This window comes from Fibroporia radiculosa (assembly GCF_000313525.1).
Source record: "Fibroporia radiculosa TFFH 294 genomic supercontigs, scaffold4066, whole genome shotgun sequence".
Taxonomy (NCBI): Eukaryota; Fungi; Basidiomycota; class Agaricomycetes; order Polyporales; family Fibroporiaceae; genus Fibroporia; species Fibroporia radiculosa.
In genome coordinates, this window is record NW_012133399.1 from 58,014 (window position 1) to 79,376 (window position 21,363).

General features: G+C 49.1%; 8 protein-coding genes across 8 annotated transcripts; 4 read left to right on the forward strand and 4 right to left on the reverse strand.

Annotated features, from left to right (window-relative positions):
- Positions 1-49: 49 nt before the first annotated feature.
- Positions 50-4,945, forward strand: FIBRA_05253 (uncharacterized protein; the record flags this gene model as incomplete). The annotated part of the gene is made up of 15 exons (XM_012327025.1): positions 50-170; positions 233-1,163; positions 1,222-2,038; positions 2,568-2,708; positions 2,774-2,965; positions 3,016-3,064; positions 3,118-3,230; positions 3,284-3,474; positions 3,521-3,655; positions 3,727-4,027; positions 4,082-4,194; positions 4,257-4,318; positions 4,370-4,479; positions 4,544-4,621; positions 4,676-4,945. The coding sequence occupies 15 exons, from the start codon at positions 50-52 to the stop codon at positions 4,943-4,945; spliced, it is 3,624 nt and encodes a 1,207-aa protein (XP_012182415.1).
- Positions 4,946-5,839: 894 nt separating this feature from the next.
- Positions 5,840-9,691, forward strand: FIBRA_05254 (uncharacterized protein; the record flags this gene model as incomplete). Its single annotated transcript, XM_012327026.1, has 16 exons — positions 5,840-6,259; positions 6,315-6,375; positions 6,433-7,035; positions 7,094-7,794; positions 7,848-8,027; positions 8,083-8,202; positions 8,258-8,305; positions 8,358-8,403; positions 8,456-8,546; positions 8,598-8,627; positions 8,682-9,027; positions 9,086-9,180; positions 9,239-9,376; positions 9,430-9,515; positions 9,572-9,594; positions 9,647-9,691. 16 exons carry the CDS (start codon positions 5,840-5,842, stop codon positions 9,689-9,691), a joined length of 3,033 nt encoding a protein of 1,010 aa, XP_012182416.1.
- Positions 9,692-9,826: 135 nt separating this feature from the next.
- On the reverse strand, positions 9,827-11,896 carry FIBRA_05255 (uncharacterized protein; the record flags this gene model as incomplete). The annotated part of the gene is made up of 1 exon (XM_012327027.1): positions 9,827-11,896. The coding sequence occupies one exon, from the start codon at positions 11,894-11,896 to the stop codon at positions 9,827-9,829; it is 2,070 nt and encodes a 689-aa protein (XP_012182417.1).
- Positions 11,897-12,464: 568 nt separating this feature from the next.
- Positions 12,465-12,888, forward strand: FIBRA_05256 (uncharacterized protein; the record flags this gene model as incomplete). Its single annotated transcript, XM_012327028.1, has 5 exons — positions 12,465-12,527; positions 12,585-12,618; positions 12,672-12,759; positions 12,812-12,826; positions 12,876-12,888. The coding sequence occupies 5 exons, from the start codon at positions 12,465-12,467 to the stop codon at positions 12,886-12,888; spliced, it is 213 nt and encodes a 70-aa protein (XP_012182418.1).
- A 639-nt stretch (positions 12,889-13,527) lies between these two features.
- On the reverse strand, positions 13,528-14,314 carry FIBRA_05257 (uncharacterized protein; the record flags this gene model as incomplete). The annotated part of the gene is made up of 7 exons (XM_012327029.1): positions 13,528-13,664; positions 13,718-13,779; positions 13,831-13,901; positions 13,953-14,006; positions 14,056-14,130; positions 14,186-14,219; positions 14,277-14,314. The coding sequence occupies 7 exons, from the start codon at positions 14,312-14,314 to the stop codon at positions 13,528-13,530; spliced, it is 471 nt and encodes a 156-aa protein (XP_012182419.1).
- Positions 14,315-15,142: 828 nt separating this feature from the next.
- FIBRA_05258 (uncharacterized protein) lies at positions 15,143-18,431 on the reverse strand (the record flags this gene model as incomplete). The annotated part of the gene is made up of 10 exons (XM_012327030.1): positions 15,143-15,421; positions 15,483-15,973; positions 16,027-16,128; positions 16,181-16,582; positions 16,634-17,453; positions 17,503-17,610; positions 17,663-17,865; positions 17,916-18,070; positions 18,127-18,171; positions 18,220-18,431. The coding sequence occupies 10 exons, from the start codon at positions 18,429-18,431 to the stop codon at positions 15,143-15,145; spliced, it is 2,817 nt and encodes a 938-aa protein (XP_012182420.1).
- A 473-nt stretch (positions 18,432-18,904) lies between these two features.
- Positions 18,905-20,268, reverse strand: FIBRA_05259 (uncharacterized protein; the record flags this gene model as incomplete). Its single annotated transcript, XM_012327031.1, has 6 exons — positions 18,905-19,121; positions 19,182-19,322; positions 19,380-19,588; positions 19,658-19,775; positions 19,828-19,994; positions 20,044-20,268. The coding sequence occupies 6 exons, from the start codon at positions 20,266-20,268 to the stop codon at positions 18,905-18,907; spliced, it is 1,077 nt and encodes a 358-aa protein (XP_012182421.1).
- A 262-nt stretch (positions 20,269-20,530) lies between these two features.
- Positions 20,531-21,106, forward strand: FIBRA_05260 (uncharacterized protein; the record flags this gene model as incomplete). Its single annotated transcript, XM_012327032.1, has 4 exons — positions 20,531-20,607; positions 20,657-20,879; positions 20,934-21,038; positions 21,092-21,106. The coding sequence occupies 4 exons, from the start codon at positions 20,531-20,533 to the stop codon at positions 21,104-21,106; spliced, it is 420 nt and encodes a 139-aa protein (XP_012182422.1).
- Positions 21,107-21,363: the final 257 nt, after the last annotated feature.

Genomic DNA, 21,363 nt, shown 5'->3' on the forward strand with positions numbered 1-21,363 from the left:
CAATCTCCGGAGTCGCGTAGCTTCAGGTTTACATTGCAGAGCTCACGAAATGACTACCGCGCATGTAGCTTCAATCGTCCCCAGAGCGGCATCAACAGTTCCTTATCGTGCATCTACATATACCCCACAGGCAACCCAACCTAGGCCAAATGTCACGGACGACTACGAACGTGAGTATACCTCGTCCGTGTAGCGCTCCGATACGCTGACCTACGTTTTGTCGAACACATAGGTTGGTACACCGAAGCTACGCCAAACAATCGCATGCTCCTTTCCCTTCGTTCCGGGATTGATTCCGAGGTAGCCTGGGCTCTCGATCGTCTCTGCCGCCTCTGCAACAACGAACAGTTCCTTCTTCGCGCCATACCTGGTCTTACCGACGCGCTCTTTGAATGGCCCTTTTGGTACGTCCGCGTTGGCGCCAAACACTGTGCACCTACCTCTATGCTATTTTCTCTCCCTCCTGAATGGGAGAGACATCGAAGGCATGCCTTAGAGTCTGTTTTCATCCTTCGCAATGCAGCTGTAAACGAGCCAAATGCCCTAGAGCTGTCCCAGTATGAAAGCACCAGACAACTCATCTTACTTGCTTTACACCATATACCGACAGATTCAGATTCCAACATGGAGTTCGTGCAGTACGTTATCGAACTGCTACAGGCACTCGCTCCAAACTTGGTTCTACCACCGCCGAATGCACCTGTATTAGCCAATCCATTACAGCCACTCCAAAACTTGGCGGGACATGCTTCAAATCGCGCTTTGATCTTAACCTCTTTCACTACACTAAACCTGCTTCTGTCCAATCCTGCGAACACTGGCCACCTCACGGAAGACTCGCCTGCGCTGGATGCAGCAGTCAGGTATCTTCCCCTGTTTCAAGACAAGGCGCTAGTTGATGCATCTGTGAATTATCTGTATACACATCTCGCACATCCGCCCATGACAAAAGCGTTTCTGCTTCATTCGAGGATGCCGGCTACTTTGAAGCTATTGGTGTCTCATTTGCTTTCCGAGCAAGTAGAGGAAACGGTCTCACTTGATATTGCCGCGCCAATTCACACCGCGCCTGCGCTGACTGCAAGTATCAAGAACCATGAACTCACTAAGGAGGAATTCGACAGGCTGGTGCCGATGCCGGAGCCTCAAAGGTGCTACGAATGGTATGGGTCATTTACCTTCTTTCTACGTTTACCCTTTTTAGTGTATCTCTCATTTTAGGATGAAGGCTATGTTCGTGGCCAATCCTGATGGCGAACTCACCCAGGTTGACTTTTGGAACTTATACAAGGACGCATTTATGCCATATCAAGAACGTTACAACCTGCTTGTGGCCTCGGATGTCATCAAGAATGTGAATTTGGTCTTTCCCCAAGCACAGGCCATGGTTCTACCTGGGCCGCCGCAACGATTTGTCGTAAGGGGAGTCGACCGGCGGAAAGACAAGTCAACGATCGAACTGTACAAATGCTGTTGGGACCGCTCACAATGTCCAGTTGAACCTTTTGGATCTGCAGGCGAGCTCTATGAGCATGTGCTCAACCAACATGTTAACCCCTCCGAAGTTGCCGAGGTGCCATGTTTATGGGCATCTTGCTCGCATGCGCCTGTACCCAAAGCACATGTTCGTGGACATGTCCTTACCCATCTGCCGAACACGCAACCTACTTTCCCAGACCCCTTGCAGCCCACCGCCATTACCCTCTCGTCTGAAAATTACCCTCACCCCATTCCCAACCCGACGACTAGGCCTGTCCCCCCGGCCCATTCTGCGAAGATAACGTACAAACGCCCTGTCGCTGATCCACCCTCGTCGGCGCTCACTGCTCTGCTTTGTATCCGTGTACTCTTTCGCGCATCATTTGCGTCTTCCGATGCCGCTCCCCGTGCCGACGAGGATCATTTTGGTTTTCCGGGCATCGTAGAAGACATTGGTGACCAAGAAAATTCAATGCAAAGGGCAGGAACGGACCGCGAGAGGGAGGGAGAGAGGAGGGGTCGAAAGGCATTCATTGGAGCGAGGCACTTGATGGAGAATGTGAGGATCCGGGATGAGGCATTGATGGGCTGGATTACAGAAATGGTGGACGCGGGGATAACTGGGACGACGTGAAACGAGGAGTTCACTGCGCGCGCTCATCGTTTCCTGAGGAAACTCCACATGTCCGAGAGGTATCTGGTACAGCACGTCGGACTTGACTGCGCCTATGCTTTGCTCACCCGTGCATGCGATGCCCGTTTTCAAGATCTAGTGCTCACGCATTGCGCTCATTGGCAGTAGCGCATTCAATGCGTTGATAGCAATGGTATTCGCCATCCATACAGCAGAATAGCATTCGTGTAAAGCATACGATATTATTCTAGTACTCAAAAATGCAGATTTCGTGTCTATCATCTCGATCTCGTTCGGGAATCAGGAGCGTCTAGTGGCGCCACCCTTGTTCGATGTCCTTCCTCGTGTCCCGCAGAGACTCGCTCTCGTCCCGGTTTGTAGCGGCTTACAATAGATTATTTCATGCAAGTGGCTATATGTGGACTCGATCTCCGTCTAACACAGTCTCCTGCAGGGTTTCACCCCAGAGCAGATTGCCCCGAATCAGGATGCCACGAAGTTCTGGTCGGGTCTATTCGAGCTCGATGTTGATGTAGTTTTCCTTTCCGGTAAAGTGAGCGAGATTAGCAAGGAAGATTGCCTGGGTACCTTGAAGGTTCGTGTTTTATACCGCCTTTGCATCGCAGATTCCACCATACGCTCATGTTCTGGTTCCAGTAGCCTATCTTGAATGCCGTCATCCTCCAATGCTTGTACTATGCTCGCTCTATGCCAGTCGATGACGCTCGAAAGCCACATGCTGTGCAAACCTTGTCTATCCTGAGCCGTTGTATCCTAAGAAGAAATTTGGCTGGATGGGAGATTATGGAAATATTCGCGGGAGGGGTTCAGAACAGCGACAAAGTGTTTAATGTGTGTCTTGGGAAATATTCGCCGTGCTTCTAGCTCATGAAACAATGCAGGACCTCACTGCTATGATAGAGGACATTTGGAGCGATGCCTCCGCACCAGGTATATCAGAGCACTCAAGGAAGCCCTCCGTGCTTCTCATCTTAGTATATTAGTCGACTTGCGTCACCAGGTCTTACAACTCGCGATCATATTCGTGTCGGGAGTAAGCCAGCTGAGCCCTGGTGCTTACTTTCTGCGACGAGATTTATTCCCTTCCATCGTCACTGTACGTTGCTTCGCAGTATTTATGGAACGGTATGGCTCATTGTTATATCAAAGCTCATAACATCTCCAGAAACGGAAAAGTTCACGTTTGAAGCCTCGCTTCTTGTTTCCCTGCTAGCCAACTTTCACAAATCAGACGCAGCAAAACTCAACCCATATCTCCACCGCATTAGGGAAGCGGAAAATGACGCACTTATGCGTAAAATTTGCTGGGCCTCGAATTTTGCTGCAGACGCTGTGGTGAAGTATGAAATTTGCGTCAGGTCGTTGCATATCTGACGACTTACCCAGGTCGTATCAGAATATTTCCGACGACTCTCCACAAACCCTCGGGACTGCGTTTGGGTCATTGTTATCGTCTCTCCGACCAGACCGGGCCTTGTCAGCTAAGCCAATTGACACACCCCGAGAATTATTCAAACACCAGTAAGCTTCGCCCGCTTTTCTAGCTCGTGATTACCCTATTCACTTTTGTCCCTGCTGTATGGTAATGGAAGACCTATCGAAGCTTGTGTCGTCTTACTACCAATCTTTGAATTCCTCAGTGCGAATACCAAATTTCGTGCTGCCTTTCTAGAGCCACTGAACCCGGATTCGGAGAAGCAAGTTCAGCCTTTACCATATACACTCTTGACATTATCCTCCTACCTTTTCACACACGCATCGTCAACACATGCTCCGCGTGCAATTGCCTATGCGAACTTGGCATTAAATTTGCTGCTCGTCTTGGCAGAGGCCCCAGATATACTGAACGTGTTCAGTCATACAAATGGAGCTACGGTGAGACTGTGTCGTCAGGTAAGTGTTGCGGGTCTACAGCTATTTTGTGGGTTTCTCATCATTACACCGAAGAGACCACCTCTGTTGCCCTCGTCGCCCTCGTCACCTGTATGCGCAATTTTAGATTGTTGCGTGCTTTGGCTGCGTCACAACTTGCACAAACGATTAGAGGCGTATTGTTATTTGTAGGTTACACTCTCCCCCTTTTACGCCCGACGCCCGTTTCACAAGTGTCGTTCATGTTTAGGAAATGCACGAGAGTCTGCTATCGTGTGTTATTTTACTTGCAGAAGGAGCGCTTGCGTTTGGGTGCGTCCTGTATTTGGTCCCACAGACGTTGTGCTGAGAAATTTCTGTTAGAGTACCACTGGCAAGATATGTGGACAGCACTGATAGGCTTACTGGATTTTTTGTCCAATAAGTTGGATGATCTCATCACCACTGGTGGTGTAGAACCTATTGTGCGCGAGGTACGCTGTTGTCAGACCGCCTCCTCAAATGAAACTGACTTTGTCTTCTCGTCTCCCTCCGTAGACCTTGCTGATTTTAGATCTTGCCTTGTGCCACTCCGGAGAGTTCCTCCCTACTCCGCAAGCTGTGTATGGATTAGTGGTATGTACATAGTGTTCTTTTCCTCTTGATACATCCAATCTAATATACAGCCAGTACGAGGTTGTTCGCTCGGCACCAGTATTCAGGAAGCAGAAAGTACTTCTTGACAAGCTGGCTCTGCCGCAGGCAAAGAGTCGTTTCTCCGATGAAGGCCATGCTGTGGAGGCATTAGCCAATATTCTCGCAGTGACCGAACACTACGAAGCAAAAATCCAAGAGACGACAGCCACGTCCGCGAATCAGGCCTTGCGTATCGTAGCTGGGACGATAGAGCACGATGGACTGGTGTACGGGAAGGATCTGCATACCGAGGAGCTACCGTAAGTCATCGTGTGTGCTTGTGGTCAGATGCACGACAGCAGCTGACTCTCCCGTAGCAAACAAGCAGACGATGTTGTGGGATTTATCCGCTACGCTTATGTAGATAGTATGTCATTGATGCCATAGGGATTGTCGGTGTATTTGGGGTTTGTGGTTCACATGGCCGTTTGTACACATTGGTGGGACTCGTAACGTCTCAGGATCAAGTGAGCTGCCAGTGGGAGATTCTTACGTGCGTTCTACGCATGCATTTTCACAATATGAATCTGTATGTATATAGGTAACTACGGTGACGCCTCGGTTGATATTCTTCATTATCGACCAATCGGCAAAGCTGAGACTGCTAACGCTTGGGCCGAAGCGAGACATCAAGTTTCGATATATAAGGATCTACATGGCCCATATATGGCAGGCCAGGGCGGAAGGGCGACGGAACCGAGTCAACTAAACGTGATAAAACTTTTTTCACTTGAGACCCCGCCTACCTCCGCAAGGGGGCCCGCGCTCAGCCTAGATTGCCATTACGTCCCCGCCTGTTCTACTCGCAAAAATGCCCTTGGGGCGTGCAGACATGCCTAATGTGATGCGGGATGACTCCCGCTTGCATTGAGGCGGTCATTTATGGGTGCGTTACACACAACTAATGGGAGGAGGACGGAGGTGAACAGAACTCGGGGATCATGAGCTAAAGTTGGCGCAGGCGAGCGGAGCGCTCGCGGCTGAGCGGGAAGACGAGGAGAAGGTGGCTGAGCGACGTTGGGGATGATAAGGAACGCTGCAGACCGTTACTCGGTGAATGGCTCGGTGAATACACGATTTTTCATATATTCCCACTGCCCCGAACGCTCTTTTCGCCCTCTCCCTCCTAGGTAGGTAAGGCTCGAGGCTACCGCCCCAATGGCGGTCCTTCGCTATGCTGCACATCTCCCGTTCGCTCAGACTCGAGTCGTCTCGTCTGCTTACTGGGGCCGCTCGTCGCCTTTCACTCGCAGACGTCTTGCCACGGCAGCCTCACCCTCGTCTCTGTTTTCTGCGTTGGACACGTTCGCCGACCGTCATATAGGCCCTGACGACCATGAAGTGTCCCACATGCTCTCCACGTTGGGTTATGAGTCCATGGACGCGTTCATCGCCGCTACTGTACCCTCTAAGATTCGAGTTGCATCTACGTCAGTTAGCAATGAATCTATACCTGTTTACAGCGAGTCCGAGCTTCACAGACGAGCAAGGGAGCTCGCGAGTGAGAACAAGCCATTCCGCAGCTTCATTGGGATGGGATACCATAATGCCGTCGTACCCCCGGTCATTCTGCGTAATGTACGTGTCGTCTGCCAGACGTGGTCGTACATACTAAATCCCGAACCTTCGCTAGATCATTGAAAGTCCCGCGTGGTACACTCCGTATACCCCATACCAGCCTGAAATTGCTCAAGGTAAGGTGACACTTCACTGAAGAGATTTATTTATTCTTCATGTGTGCGCGTGCGTAGGACGCCTCGAATCTCTGGTCAACTTTCAGACTATGATAATGTCTCTGACGTCTATGGACATTGCGAACGCTTCACTTCTGGATGAAGCCACGGCAGCGGCTGAAGGCATGGTCATGTCATACATGAATTCCAATCAGAAGAAACGCACATTTTTGGCTGACATTGGCGTTCTTCCTCAAACAATTTCGGTTCTCCAGACTCGGGCTAAGGGTTTCGGCATTCGACTCATCGTTGCGGACGTCGTCTCATCTTTGCAGGATAAGGATATACTCTCGGACCTTTGCGGTGTGCTGGTGCAATACCCCGACGTAAACGGTAGCATCAAGGATTTTGGCGGCATTACACAGACTGTTCATTCCTCAGGCGCGCTCCTGGTTTGCGCTAGTGACCTCCTTGCTCTGACTATGCTGAAGCCACCCGGTGAATGGGGTGCGGACATTGTATTGGGAAACTCAGCTCGCTTTGGTGTCCCTGCTGGCTACGGCGGTCCACATGGTGCTTTTTTCGCAGTTACTGACAAATTGAAGCGCAAGATGCCCGGCAGGTTGATTGGCAGGAGTAAGGACGTACAGGGAAACCCTGCATACAGATTGGCCCTGCAGAGTACGCATTTACATAGAGCGGCGCATATATCTGTCTGTTGATGGACTCTGTTTACTAGCTCGTGAACAGCATATTCGCCGCGAGAAGGCGACCAGTAACATCTGTACCAGCCAGGCCTTGCTCGCTAACATGGCCGCCATGTATGCTGTTTACCACGGTCCCGATGGCATCCGACGCATTGCGCAAAAAGTGCATGCCCTTACCCAGGTTGTCAAGTCGGCAGTGGAGAAGTACGGATACAACGCCATTACCTCGGAATTCTTCGACACTGTTACATTCGACGTTAGCGGCGTTGTGAAAGACTCGGAAACGGTCCACACTGCGGCACGTTTGGAGAAAGTCAACCTACGGAGGATCGACTCCAGTCACGTTGGTGTCACCTTCGACGAGAGCGTTTCCACTGAAGACGTTGTGAGAGTCATTAATGTGTTTGCGTCTGCTGCTTCTGCCTCCCCGCTTTCTCTTGCGGATGTCGCGCTTCCGGAGTCTTCTGCTGTACCCCAAATTTTACAACGGACGTCCCAGTATCTCCCACACTCCGTGTTTAATACGCACCACTCGGAGACGGAGATGTTGCGTTACATCTACCACCTTCAGTCTAAGGATCTCGGCCTTGTCCACGCCATGATCCCACTCGGCAGCTGCACCATGAAGCTTAACAGCACGAGCAGTATGATTCCCCTTACGTGGCCTGAGTTCGGCGGTATCCACCCCTTTGCGCCGACAGATCAGGTGAAAGGATATATAGAGATTATAAAGGTATGGGATTATGTTATGAGAACCAGTAAGATACAATTTGACCATTTCTGCAGGAACTTGAGTCAGATTTATGCAAGATTACGGGTTTCTATGCTTGCTCCGTGCAGCCAAACTCTGGTGCGGCAGGTGAATACGCGGGTCTCTCTGTCATCAGGGCCTATCATGAAAGCCGCGGGGAGGGCCATCGGGATATTTGTCTGATCCCCGTCAGCGCACATGGAACGAATCCTGCCGTAAGTGTGTCGTAACTGTGACCTATTATGACAATTTAATGATGCTTTTCGTCAGTCCGCTGTAATGGCTGGTTTGAAGGTAGTCCCTGTGAAGACTCATGCAGACGGGAACTTGGATCTTGATGACCTTCGGACGAAGGCTGAAAAGCACAAAGATCAGCTTGCTGCCTTCATGGTACAGAGACTGTATCTTCAATTCAGGAATCATAAGTCACGTACGGTTGTTCTAGATCACATACCCATCGACATTCGGTGTCTTCGAACATGGTGTGCAAGATGTAAGAACAACGTTCCTACTGACGTGTCCTGTCTAACATCGTCGCTCCCTAGGCTTGCAAGATCATCCATGACAACGGTGGTCAAGTCTACCTTGATGGTATTTAGATTCATATCTGGGTTGGTCACGCTCGTTGAGTTGGATTTCACAGGTGCAAACCTGAATGCTCAAATTGGATTGACAAATCCTGCAACTTGCGGCGGCGACGTGTGCCACATGAACCTCCACAAAACCTTTGCAATGTAAGTGACTACATGAGCTTATCATGAGTGACTACAAACTGATTTTTCAAGTCCTCACGGTGGCGGAGGTCCGGGTGTTGGGTATGTTCTGATTTGAATATATTCATCCTGAGATTAAATGACATCGCTGCGCAGGCCTATATGTGTTGCAGAACATCTCGCGCCGTTCCTTCCTTCCCATCCTGTCATCTCAACCGGGGGTGACCAAGCCATTCATGCTGTCTCTGCTGCGCAATATGGGAGTGCCTCCATCCTCCTCATTTCTTGGGCCTACATTAAGATGCTTGGCGGCGCCGGACTGTCCGCTTCCTCGAAAATTGCTTTGTTAAATGCGAATTATATGGCCCACCGTCTATCTGGCCACTACAGCTTGCGATACAAGAACAACAACGGTCGTGTAGCTCACGAGTTGCTCATTGATCTGGCCGAATTTGATAAAGCGGCTGGACTGAAAGTCACTGACTTTGCCAAGCGTCTGCAGGTACAATTATGCTGTTTATGGACACGACGACGAACTGCATTGAATCATTCATTGACAGGACTATGGCTTCCACCCCCCTACATGCTCTTGGCCCATCTCTACCTGCATGCTGATTGAACCCACGGAGTCGGAACCGTTGGCAGAAATTGACAGGTCAGTTTCTGTCTGGCTGTCTGGATTTAGTGTAGTACTAATAAATCGCATTGGCCAGGTTCTGTGATGCGATGATACAAATTCGGCAGGAAGCCGAAGACATTATATCCGGCAACCAGCCGAAAGACAACAATCTACTGAAGAATGCCCCTCACCCAATTTCTGTGATTGCATTGTCCGAGAAGGAATGGAATCGGTGGGTGCCGTCTCAGAGCCAACTCTTTCCTTACTGACGAGGAACACCTCCAGCCCATACTCTCGTCAGACGGCAGCATTTCCGGCACCGTGGCTTCTAGAGAAGAAGTTCTGGCCAACGGTTTCTCGAATTGATGACGGTGAGCTTGATGGTACGCGCGAGGAATTCAGATGCTGACTTATAATCCTATTGTAGCGTATGGCGATCTGAACCTGATCGTGAGTACTTTTGTATTTGTCTACATTCACTCCTGACTGAAAAACATCTCAGTGTGATTGTCCCTCTGTCGAGGAATCGGCGGCTTCTTCTGCGTAGATTTCCTTCACGCATTATCTTACCCACATAGACGACTAAGGACTCTCGTGGCGTTCAACCGCACGCATCGCCAGGACTATATATACTAAGTTTAGATATATTGTAATATTGCAGTAGATACATCCAATTGCTCAATTAATCAGATTGCATATGTTCAGTGGGGAGGATCTTCCAAAGCTTGGGTAGATACCGCTTGATGCGTTCTCTAACCTCTGTCTCCTGGTTCGTTCTGGGCGCAAACGACAAGATAATGTGTGCGCTCTCCAGCGTGGGGTTAAGCGGTGGTGTTCCTTGTCGCATCTCCAAACACATAGCCCTCAACGCATCATCCACCCTTCCCAGCCGACACAAGCATTCAAGCCATGCGTTCCAGTTTGCCAGATTCAGTCGAAACTTGCTTTCAGTCAAGTCGCTCCAGACTCGCATGGCAGTTCCATATGCGTTCGCATGACCACATGTATCCAAAATAATGCTGACGCTGGCGTTGTCGATCTGGCCTGAGCGATAGGAGGTTTCCCATATCTGCAACGCCTCCGCAAAACAGCCTGCACGTTGATAGGTATCCATCAACTGGTTCCACAAAACGACATCGGGATTCACAGAGGCATCAACCACAAGGTGCTGGTGAATCTTTTTAATCATTTTGACCAGCGTCATCGTGTGAGTCTGGTTGTCGTTATCGTCATTGGAAAGCGACGATCGTGTAGACAAAGAGCCCAAGCATCGGAGAATAATTGTGTAGACTTGTGGAGTAGTTTTATATCCAGCTTGTCGCATATCTTGGACAATCTGGAAATATAGGCGAGCAGGAGGCGTCATGATCGTGCTAGAATGGACTTTACAAAAGGCATTCAGTACTGCAGTATAACCTTCCTGATCGAGAACAGATTTATGGTTCTGGTGGCAAACGAGCTTGTAGACCTTGTATGCTTCCTCAAAGGATGTTGAACACCGCATCAGCATAATCACGAGGGAAGTAGACGTCATGCTATCCATCGAGACGTTGCGAGATCGCATGTCTTCCAACAGTGCCACAGCAGTAGGGAAGTACTTGGTCGTATTGGAAGACGATAACAAGACGCGTAAAAGAGTGTTGTAAATTGGGGCATCAGGAGTCATTGACGTTGTGGGTGACACTTGTCCTTGTACTTCTTCGGTGTCGACCTCCCAGTGTCGAACAAAGTCGTGGTACATGCACATAGCTCTATCGATTGTGGCGTCGGTAGGCGGACGCAGGCTACCTGCACACATGAGACGTAGGACGGGATGCAGCATTGCATTGGTTGGACGCACACCAGCAGCGATTGCGGAATTGTACACATCTATAGCTGCCGAGAGGATGCGGTTACAAACCGCATTATAAATCAACTTCGCCCAAACTGCAGGACCAGCAGAAAGGACAAAGATCCTTTCCCAATCTTGAAGAACACTTGTATGTGAAGCGTCGCTGAGAACAGCTAGAAGCGTTTCTTGAGTAGGCTTGAATCCGTCAGCCCTATACTGATAGTACAGCCGGGCTGCAGCCCACTTCGACCGCTCGCGCGCCACTGCTCCTAGGCGCGCATTTACCTCTGCATCCGTCAATGCAATACCATTAGCGTCCAATGTATCTTCAGGAGACACATTAGATGGAGAGTGTGTGTTGTACTCTGCAGAGTATGCTTCCACCGCTCGTTTGGCCAGTTTAGGATACCCGTTCTTACTATAGCCATCGTTCAAGACCTGCACAATTTGAGGATCGCGAGGTACATCCACTCTCTTCATCAGCGTAATAAACCTTCGGAGAATGCGGATCTGCGGAAAGAAACCGATTTGAAAAAGTGACTGGAAGAGGTTGATGAAAGTGAGGGATGTGGGCTGGCAGCCCCGCTTGGGCATTGCTGATATAGCCGCCATTGTCAGAAGTAGATTCCGCTGTCTTACGCATTGGTTTACCAAGGTATCCCAGTGCTCAGGCCTTGGAGCAATATGTATGTTCTCCGAAGATAACCATTCGAATGCAGCCCGGACAGCATGACGAGCGAGGAGTCTGCGTGCGGCACGATCGTACATGGAAGACATTTCTTCTTCATCAAAGTGAGAAGAGGTAATGTCAAAAATTTTCTTCATCAGTTCGATATCTTCCTTAGATCCTGATCCAGCGAGAATATCGAATGTCGCCTTATAGATGTCTAGGGTGAGAGCCTGGGATATGGCTGAGCGCATGGAGGCATCCGAAATGCCCGCGAAAGCTGCACGCACTCCAACGGCATCGTGTTTCTTGACAGCAGACAGGAAGGTATGTTGGGTGCGCCGCGTTACGGGAGAATGCCGTGGTACATCCACATCCTGAGATGTCGACGACAAGAGTCTCTCAGTAACACACCGTGATCGACCAGCGCTACCACCGCGTAAACACGATACGGATGAGTTTGAATGAATAAGGCTCCAGCATCGTCTATATGTGGCGTGACCCTTTAAGAACATTCAACATACAGGCACTAGAATAGATTGGCGTGAGTACGACAGCGTAGAAGATCGTCGGATCGGAGCGCACGACTATGTCCAGCCACACAAAATGGTGTATGACAAGAATGTTCAAAAAAACGAAGCGATGAGACCTGACCGGAAGAATTCAGTACGACCAAGTTGAGTCCACTCAGTCCAGGACCTGTGGCAGTGATTGGGGTCGCAAGTCGTGAGTCGTGACCAGACGGGCACGTGACCATACCTGTTATGCTAACACGTCACCCATTCTTTAGCTGACGCAGTCAGCTTGACCGTCACTAACACCATGTCCGACAAAATTAGGGAGTTCGCTGAGATTCCTCAAGAGTTCGTCAAAGATGGGAAGCAGGTATTTTGGTTATCTTGATTTTGTGGACGTCTTGTACAATGTTTTTTTTTGCTACAGTTCTTGACTCGCTGTACGAAGCCGTCACAGAAGGGTATGCCTAGCCGGCCATGCATGAATCCCCTTGTGCTTACGCGTAGTGCTCAGAATTCCTCCAGATTTGTAAGGCTGTTTCTATTGGGTTCGCAGTCATGGGTTTCATTGGCTACTTTGTCAAACTTATTCACATACCCATGTACGCTCATTCCCTTTCCCCTGAAACTACGCTGCTGACAATCCTCATCTAGCAACAATATTCTTGTGTATGTATCAGATCCACTGAACTACCATTATGTCTAACACCAATGACAGGGGCGGCGCATGAGAGCGGTCCTATCTAGCAGCTAACCTGCGGTATCCAGAGTTTCATTCACCTGTCTTTACCTGTGTATATATGAAATGCATGCAGTGATCATAACTTGAAAAACATTGTCTTTTTGCTATCATACAACATACATCATCACCGGTACGTGGTTGTTATACATGCCTAATTCTGTCCAATCTTACACAGGCAGGACAATGTCACTGTGCACCACACCTGACAAGTCGCTACATCCAGGCTTCAGACATGTTGTTGGCGTATGCGAACGAGGAAACAGTCTGCGGAGCCAAAGATACCATGTACCTACGACATCCTGAGGTCCGATATCATCAGGCGCTGTGAAGAACTGTCAGGCGCGATCTCACCTTTTGGGTGCCGAAGACAACGAACGCAACAAGTGGTACTGTGTAGGCCAGTTGACAGGTGCTACAATCGGGATGGTAAAAATGCTCACAAGCTGCCTGCGCCATGTACGGAAATGTATTGGCGATGGCACATGACGTCACCAGGTAGCAGATACATGTCCTGAATTCAATGAAACATCAGAATTCTGTCCTGTAAAGAGCTCAGGAATTCCTGTCACCCGATGGTTATCCAGGAATAGATAAGAAAAACTACAGCCTATGTAATATCGTAAGACCTTTATGACAGACTGTCGCACATGTACAAGTCATCACTTACGCGCAAGTATGATCCGACATTCAGTCTGCTAACTTCTGCCTCCGGGAAAACATTCTTGATATGTCGCCAGCCTCGATAGCCTTTGACTGCAATGGCCACTATAAGGGGGAACCAGTTGTAGACGTCCGAGTATATTTATGAAGGGAAATACCTTGCATGACCGTAATCACTACAAGTACAGCGGCACAGAATGCAGGAGTCATTAAACGCTGGCTACAAAGCCAAATCGTCAGCGCTCCATACAGCTATATTGAAATTGCTCACAAATCCTCCACGTCAATCACGCAATAAATGCCATTCTCTGCGTTGGCTGTTGAGGGCGCATCAACAAGTATCTATATATATCGCCTCAATAGCTGATGATTATCACAGGCATTAAATCATACCAGACCCGCGCCACAAACGAATAGGACAAGGATCACGTAAGGCGGAGATAGAATCTAGAAGATGTTCAGTAAGTCGTACTTTCAGAGGTCCAAGAGATCTTACCGCAATCAGCTGAACTACACGGGGCAGCTTAATCCAGAACACAGGTTCAGGAAATGTATAAAAGGTGGACCAGACCTATGGCAAATAGCGGTCAAGCGGACAGACTCTGAAACATAGATCTACTACCCACCTGAAATACAAAGAATGATCCTGCTACGGCCGCCCTAGAGCCACAGAATTAATACACGCAATTCGATCCGATGAAAAATAAATCCACTGACATGGAAGGGGTGCCGTATACCAACGCAGCCTGTGCCATGCAGAGCCCCCTCGGCGGGTTGTCTTGGTAGTTGTGGCCACCATAAATTCTGTGCGAATAGTATTAGTGCCAAGTATCCTACTCGAACGAGACAGTTGTCATATTCACAGAAGACAGAATGATATCGAATAAAGTATCCATGTGATGCAAAAATTAATGATAGTGGGATGCCACCTTGCTTTCTTCGTCACAAGAAATGTTAAAACGACAAGTGGCAGTCCGATGTGTCCGCCGACAATGTGCAGAGCGAGAAATACAGGCGTAAGATCACGCAGATACATAACTGTGGTAGGCCGAGGTCATTCAGCGTCGTCGGGTGCAAGGAATGAAGGTCCTATACGCACTTCCCATCTCCAAACACTATCCAGCACCCGGTGCAATAGACTCCGCGAGTGAGTCGACGAGCCTAGACAGAAATCGCTATGAGGATTCCCAGCACCCTCGCTGAAGGTCAGGTATAGTGTGGAAGTCAGAGTATGTACAAGACAACTGGAAACAATCGTGCGATGACCGTATCCAGTCATTCTACTCGTATTTCACAGGCTGTGAAGTGCGAACCAATTAATCAGTGAGGTCCATCGACAGACGAGAGAGAAAGATCTTGACAGTTAAATAAATAACATCAGGAAGAGTCGGCTATCCCGTATACAAGCGGGGTAGATGACCGTCATCATGATCGTGATGAAGATAGCACCGCCATTGGCTAAGATGTGTTCTGTGTGCTCTGGGACGGTGGGATACTAAATGATGCAGTAGACCGATCTACCCCCGCCAACGACCAGCTCAACGGAAAGCGCTATCCGTCAGAAACACGTATTATAAACTAAGTTATCGTACTGTTGTTGTACCGACAAGTAGTAAGCCAAATCGTGCAGAAGGCTTAACGAGATCGAGAGCGGGAAGCGAACCCTGTTCAACAGAAGGTACACCATAACGCAGAAGACTCGACGAAGCTCCAGTATTGACAGCCCCTTTGGAAGTAAGCGATGCCGAGTTGGAGACAGGCTGTGGGAGGAGAGGTGTGATCAGGTTCTGCATCCTAGACAGTTGTTCCGAAATTTCTCGGTCTATATCAAGTAATGATACAGGGATGCCTTGGGTGAGGAGCTACAACGGGAAGCATCAACTAAATGAACGATACGATGACATCAATCAGGGAACCAAGTACCTTGCCACCAATGCTCCGAAGATGAGAATCCAATCGGTCTGTGGCCTCTGACCGCATGTTCCCCCACAGCTCTACGAGTTTCTGCATAAATCTAAAGTCATGATATATCTGCACATCGGCCTGCTCCTTAAGTCCTTCATCTAAATCATAATTGTCCAGGAGGGAAACAATCAGGCTCCTCAACATACCCACAGCATGCTGTGAGTAGGACGGGTCGGCAAAAGCTCCCAGTTCATACATCGATGTTGATAACGAAAGGAGAACCGCAGTCATAGAAGACGATAGTCGTGCAGAAGTAAACGTATCTGTGGCTGCAGTCAATGTCAAAGAACCGACACGACAATTGTCAAGAATGTTACCACTCTTGGCGCGCGATGTCGCGGGGCGAGAAGATGAGTCAAGCCAATGTTTCTCCACGCTCTGTTGAACTATGCACTGCCTCCACTGTTCAAGTGCTTTTGCGTGCAAATTATGCATCCGTTCTTGGAATACTTCAAAAAACCACATCAGAACACAAGGAAGAAAATACATTTCACGTACAGACCTTCAATCGCAGCATCACTGCAGCCAATGACTCTCGGGAATGTTGAACTCGAGTATTCGCCAGCAATCCGACTCAGAAATATCAGTGCAAGTTTTGATATCTCTAACAGTACACATTAGCTGTAACCAGGCACAATCGAAGCAATCCGACAAACCAGCATTGTCGGACGCATTCGCGCGTTTCTCCAGTAAGTCAACGAGCTTGAAGCATAGCGCCTCAGCACCGGGTCGATAGCTCTCAAGTAGCTGTGCCGACATCATGCTGACAAGCACGGTGGTGAGGCCAATGGTGAAAGTAGCGAAAAAAAATTGTGCGTACTGGGAATCTGAATCTACATCCCGAATGACCTGCATATCTTTCTCGAGTTCAAGAGCATATTGTTCACCCATGCTTAAAAAATCGTCTAACAGAGGGGTTCGCCCGTCCAATTGGCGCTGCAGAGAAGACCGATATCGCTGAAATGAAATCACAGCCGGGGATGGGTTCATTTTGCTCGGCGAGGATGAAGGCGCTGAGATCGGCGGTGCTCGAAATAGATACTCTACTGGCTGTGGGTCTTCACTTCATTTTCAGAAGCTAATTTGTCACAAATAAATACAAGACATACCAGAAACGTCGGCCTGTGGGTCGCCCATCAAGACACCAAGAGCAGAATCTAAGCGCTCCTCGAATGACGCTTCCACAAGGTCCAGCGTCGATTTCCATACAGCTTTCACTTGACGCTGCGTGAGCTCATCAAAGAGTGACTTGATATGTCTTTTCTCGCTTGTGTCTAGCCCATCGAGAGTTAAAATCCAATTCCACGAAGATGAGCGAACATCCCAAACTTCTTGGACAGTCAACAAAATGGAGAACCAGTGGGTAATAGCCACCCGTGCAGTATCCACGGATTTTGTGAACCAGGTGGATACCCTGTCATGAAACTCTGATTGTGAGATAGCGGAAGAGGAAGATTTTACATCGACGTATGGTTTGTACGATCGAATATTGGCTGAGAGAAGATGGTGTGTCGAAGAAGGAAGGCTTGATAATAAGGACTGTATACTCAATCTCAGTTCGCTGGGTAGCGATCTGGAGTGAGCACTGTCTGATTGAATGAACTCTAGAGCTGTCTCCATCATCGACGGCTCGTTCGAACCATTGCGATGTTCGAAAATGACTCGCGCTAATCCTACCGTACGGGATATGATGTCCATGACGTTTCGTATTTTTTGCTTAATTTCACGCACGACAAGTTTTCGGGATCTGCTAGACAATTTGCTGTCTGACTCGGACGAACCGAGAGTAGGCCCATTAGGCAGATGTTCACCACTCTGCAACAGAGCCGAGGACAGGGTTTTTGATCTCTGCGCAAGAAAGATCGATGCAGTTTCCGCCAGTGGACGTGACTCAAGCAGATGGAGAGTGAGAAGGGTAGCGCATACCTCCTATCAAAACGTATTAATGCCTGAAGACAATCACATATTCCGTACGCACCCCAGGTGATGTGGTAAGCTCTCGCAATGAAAGTGTCGCCTTATGCGCAATCTGAGGACGAAACTGCGATACTGCGTCCCATTGTCGTTGCACAAGTGGAACCTGCTCCTGATCCGGGAATTCAAATCCGAAGTCACGGTTGCCGACGAGTATGACTTACGAGGACGTTTATGCCGCATACCCGCCAGCTTTGATCACCGTTCTCTTCCTGTAACAAAGTCCGATGCACAACGCGTGTGGTCAAGAAGAGCCAGGCGGCGTGATAATATTGTTGTTGTTCCATAAACCGCCAAAGGTGCTCAGGTGCGTCGAGCAGCAGTTTAAGGTGAGCAGAGAGGGATTGCAGCGCTTGGAGGTGTTTGTCTAAACCAAGATTAAGTATCACGTTTCGACACGAACCGTCAAAGTCCGACCTTCTTCTGCAATCGAGGTCCTTTTTGGTGCCCGTGCCATCTCCACTGAGCTGACAACTGCGTGCATCTCGTTGAATGCCTTCATGGCATGCTTGGAAGTCTCTGCCATTGAGATGATAGACGCAGATGCCTGGAGGAGGTCACGATACCGTTCCCTGCGCTTTCGTGGTAGAGTTGAACGATTGTTGAATGACTGGTTTAACAGACGTACCCGACCATGATCCGAAGCTCCTCTTGCTTGGCCTCAGCATTGGACCTGGTGACAACTTCAATCGGGTTCATTCAATAGAACATATTCCAATACCTAAACCGTTGTTGTACAACCTTAACCTCTGAGATGGTATGTTTGGAGAACAGGTCGTCAGGATTAAAGTCATCAGGGAGCGTTTGGCCGACTGTTGCCGCCAAAGACGACGAGCGCGGCAAGGCCCATGGCCGGCTCTCTATATTTGCTGGATCCAGTTGCAAATTAGCAGCAGATGAACGAGACGTCATGACAGAAGGACGCGCAGCCATGTCGAAGCTCAATCCAAATTCCAAGCCAGAGAGTGAGGCGCTTGACACGTGGCCAGATAATCCAAACGACTCCAAATTCAAGAAGTGCTGCTTCAAGTTGTCAACCGCAGGCAGACTTCTCAATAGAAACCTATAGAGCGGAGAAGGATAGTTTCACCTATTGCTCTGAGTCTATTGAGTTGTTGGAGGAACAACAATATAATGGCTTAGATTCTACTTGGTATCACTCTCGCAAGTGGCTGCTGGATATCCGACTCAGCAGCAGCACAACTTGAAGAAGCCCAGGAACCTCGAGTTCAAAGAAGACATCGACCAATTACTGACTCACTAGCGGTACAGCAAGATGGGATGCTGAGACATTATTAAACCAACTAGGGTAACAGGACTACACTACCGTGAAGACCGTAAAGATAGAGAAAGCTATCATTGCGTCCCTGCGCCGACAAACATACATATAGAGCTTCGTTGTATCATCAATTCTCCTTGTCGTCCTTTACTGCAGCATCAACACTTTGAGTAACGTCGGTAGTCGAGGGTGTCTTTTTAGGAAGAGAAGTTTCGGTCGTACGACTAATGCTCGCGGCTGCCGGTCGGGAAGGGGCTGATGAGCTATTTGCAGTCCTTTGAGGTGGAGTTGGAGAAGTTGCGCCGCCAGCTAATCGTTGGTCGAGGGCTTTGAGAGCCATCGCTCTACACATATTCAAGCCATAAGATCAAGGAACTGCGACGATCGGCACGGTGCAGACACACCTTCGCCTTTCGGCTTCCGCGCGCGCACCACCAGGCACCTGACTGTATCCTCCGGATTCTACGTCTGAACCAGAGATCGGTATCAGATGAAACCTCGTAGCCAGCGTAAATGCCGTGTCCCCAAGCAAAGTGAGGGGTCCGCTGGAATAGCAATGTACGTCAACTCGAGTAATAGTGACAAATGTATACTATACGCACTGAAGGAGAGGGGGAAACCAAGTGATGAAAGCAAATGTTTCGCTCCGGTCCCCGTATAATGGCCCGCCACCGAGATCTCCGGTATTCTTCTTGTAGAATCGCAGCCAGATGTAAGACACAAGCCAGCCGAATTGAATGACGATAAACGGGCATTGGAACCCAACGATACACATCACGGTGGAGAACGTAACGTACGCCATGGGCAACGTCTAGAAAAATGAGCCTTTCAATCCATTTCTAACTCGCAGGTCATACATGACAGCATCAACAAAACATACCTTCACCCTGGCTTTCAACACACCAAACAATTGAACTTGATGCTCAGGAATAATTTGCCTGAATGCAACAAGCACCCCAATCTGCAACGCCATCTGTCCGTGATATTGCTGGCCATAGCTGCGAGGCGTATGAGCATGCACAAGAAGCATACGCTAAGACTAGAACTTACAGGAATACAGGGTTCCTGAGGACCACGTACTCAATCCAGTTCAAACCGAAAGCTATGATATTTGATACAGTGATCGTCACCGCTATGAATTTCAGTAGCTCTGTAGCACCCCATAATCGTTCCAAGTATCTGAGAGAAGCTGGTATACATATGAGCGTAAAGATAAGCTGCGTAAAAATCAGCTATCATACGATTTCGAGGAGTACGTGTACGCACCTCCACAACGGTAGTTTCTACTAGAGCAGACGTTAGAAGGGTCCACGGATAGAAGGCGCTAGAGCCTGGAATGAGCACAAGATAAGGTGCGGCAAATTCTGTCCCAGACACTAGCTCTAGAACATAGTAGAGCAGTGAAAATGCAATAGTAGCAGCAGTGTATGCACGAGTCGCGGGAGGTATGGAGGAGATGAACTGCGCCGGAGAGACAGAGAAGACAGCCATATTCGAGAACGCGTTTCAGGAAACCTCAGCCAGCTACAGAGATTCCAGGGGACAGTGCACCCAGTAAATTTGAATTTGGGTGCAACGGCGTTCGTAAACGATGACAGTGAGTACTAGTAGCACCTTAGGGATCGAGAGCAGGCGCCTGTAGGCTCCAGCGAGCAGAGGTGTCAGAGTGTCACCGAGCGGCGCCTACGCGTGACCCGCGTACAGTGTGTCCCGAAGGTGTGACCGTGATCTCGACTTCTTGTCCACAACGTCCATGTCCGAATATGACTTTCGCCCCGGCGGCGCACTGAAGCTGAGGAGTGGGGTCATTGAGGGTGGTATTGTCAAGAAGTGAGTTTTGTTCATCAATTCAAAGGCAATTGATGCTCATTCAGACTAGGAAGAAGTCTAAGTCCAAGTCCAAAGACAAGGACAAAGACAAGACCTCGGACAAAGATCAGACCGCAGAGGAAGAGCGAATAAGGGAGATTGAGTCGCTTCTGAAGGAGGAGGAAAGTAAGAATGCTTCTCCTGCAGGAAGCAGCAGAAACTCCCCTGGAGTAGGGGGTAGTGATAGGAAAACAGCGGCTGAGAAGAGGTTTGAGGAAGTGCAGAGGAAACGGGTATGTCTATTCCTCTTTCCATTCTGCCTGCTTCTGTAATAGTTTTGCGTTTAGCTTGCTGCTAAAGTGGCCAAATTAGCCAATAAGACCCACAAGGACCGAGTGCACGAGTTCAATTCAAAGCTAGAGGCTCTAAGTGAGCATCACGACATTCCAAAGGTATGGCATGTCCCTAGAATTCGCCGCGTGGTAGCTGATATGTGGCGTGGCAGGTTGGGCCTGGATAAGACCCTCTGTGTTGGATCGCTCTTTGTACAGTACATATCTGGTCGTACGGGAACTTTATGTCGGTTTCTATCAGCGCAATAAACACCTATTTTTGTTGGAAATTTCCTAGGCTTGCTCGTCCCCTGTGTATTTAATTGCTGTTTGTCGCGTATTTGTTCCCCATGACGGAATTAGAATAAGTGCGTCGGGGGTATAAACGTGACCGCCACCTCCATACCTCACCCTCATCCATGCGACCGGCTGGGGGGGGGGCGGC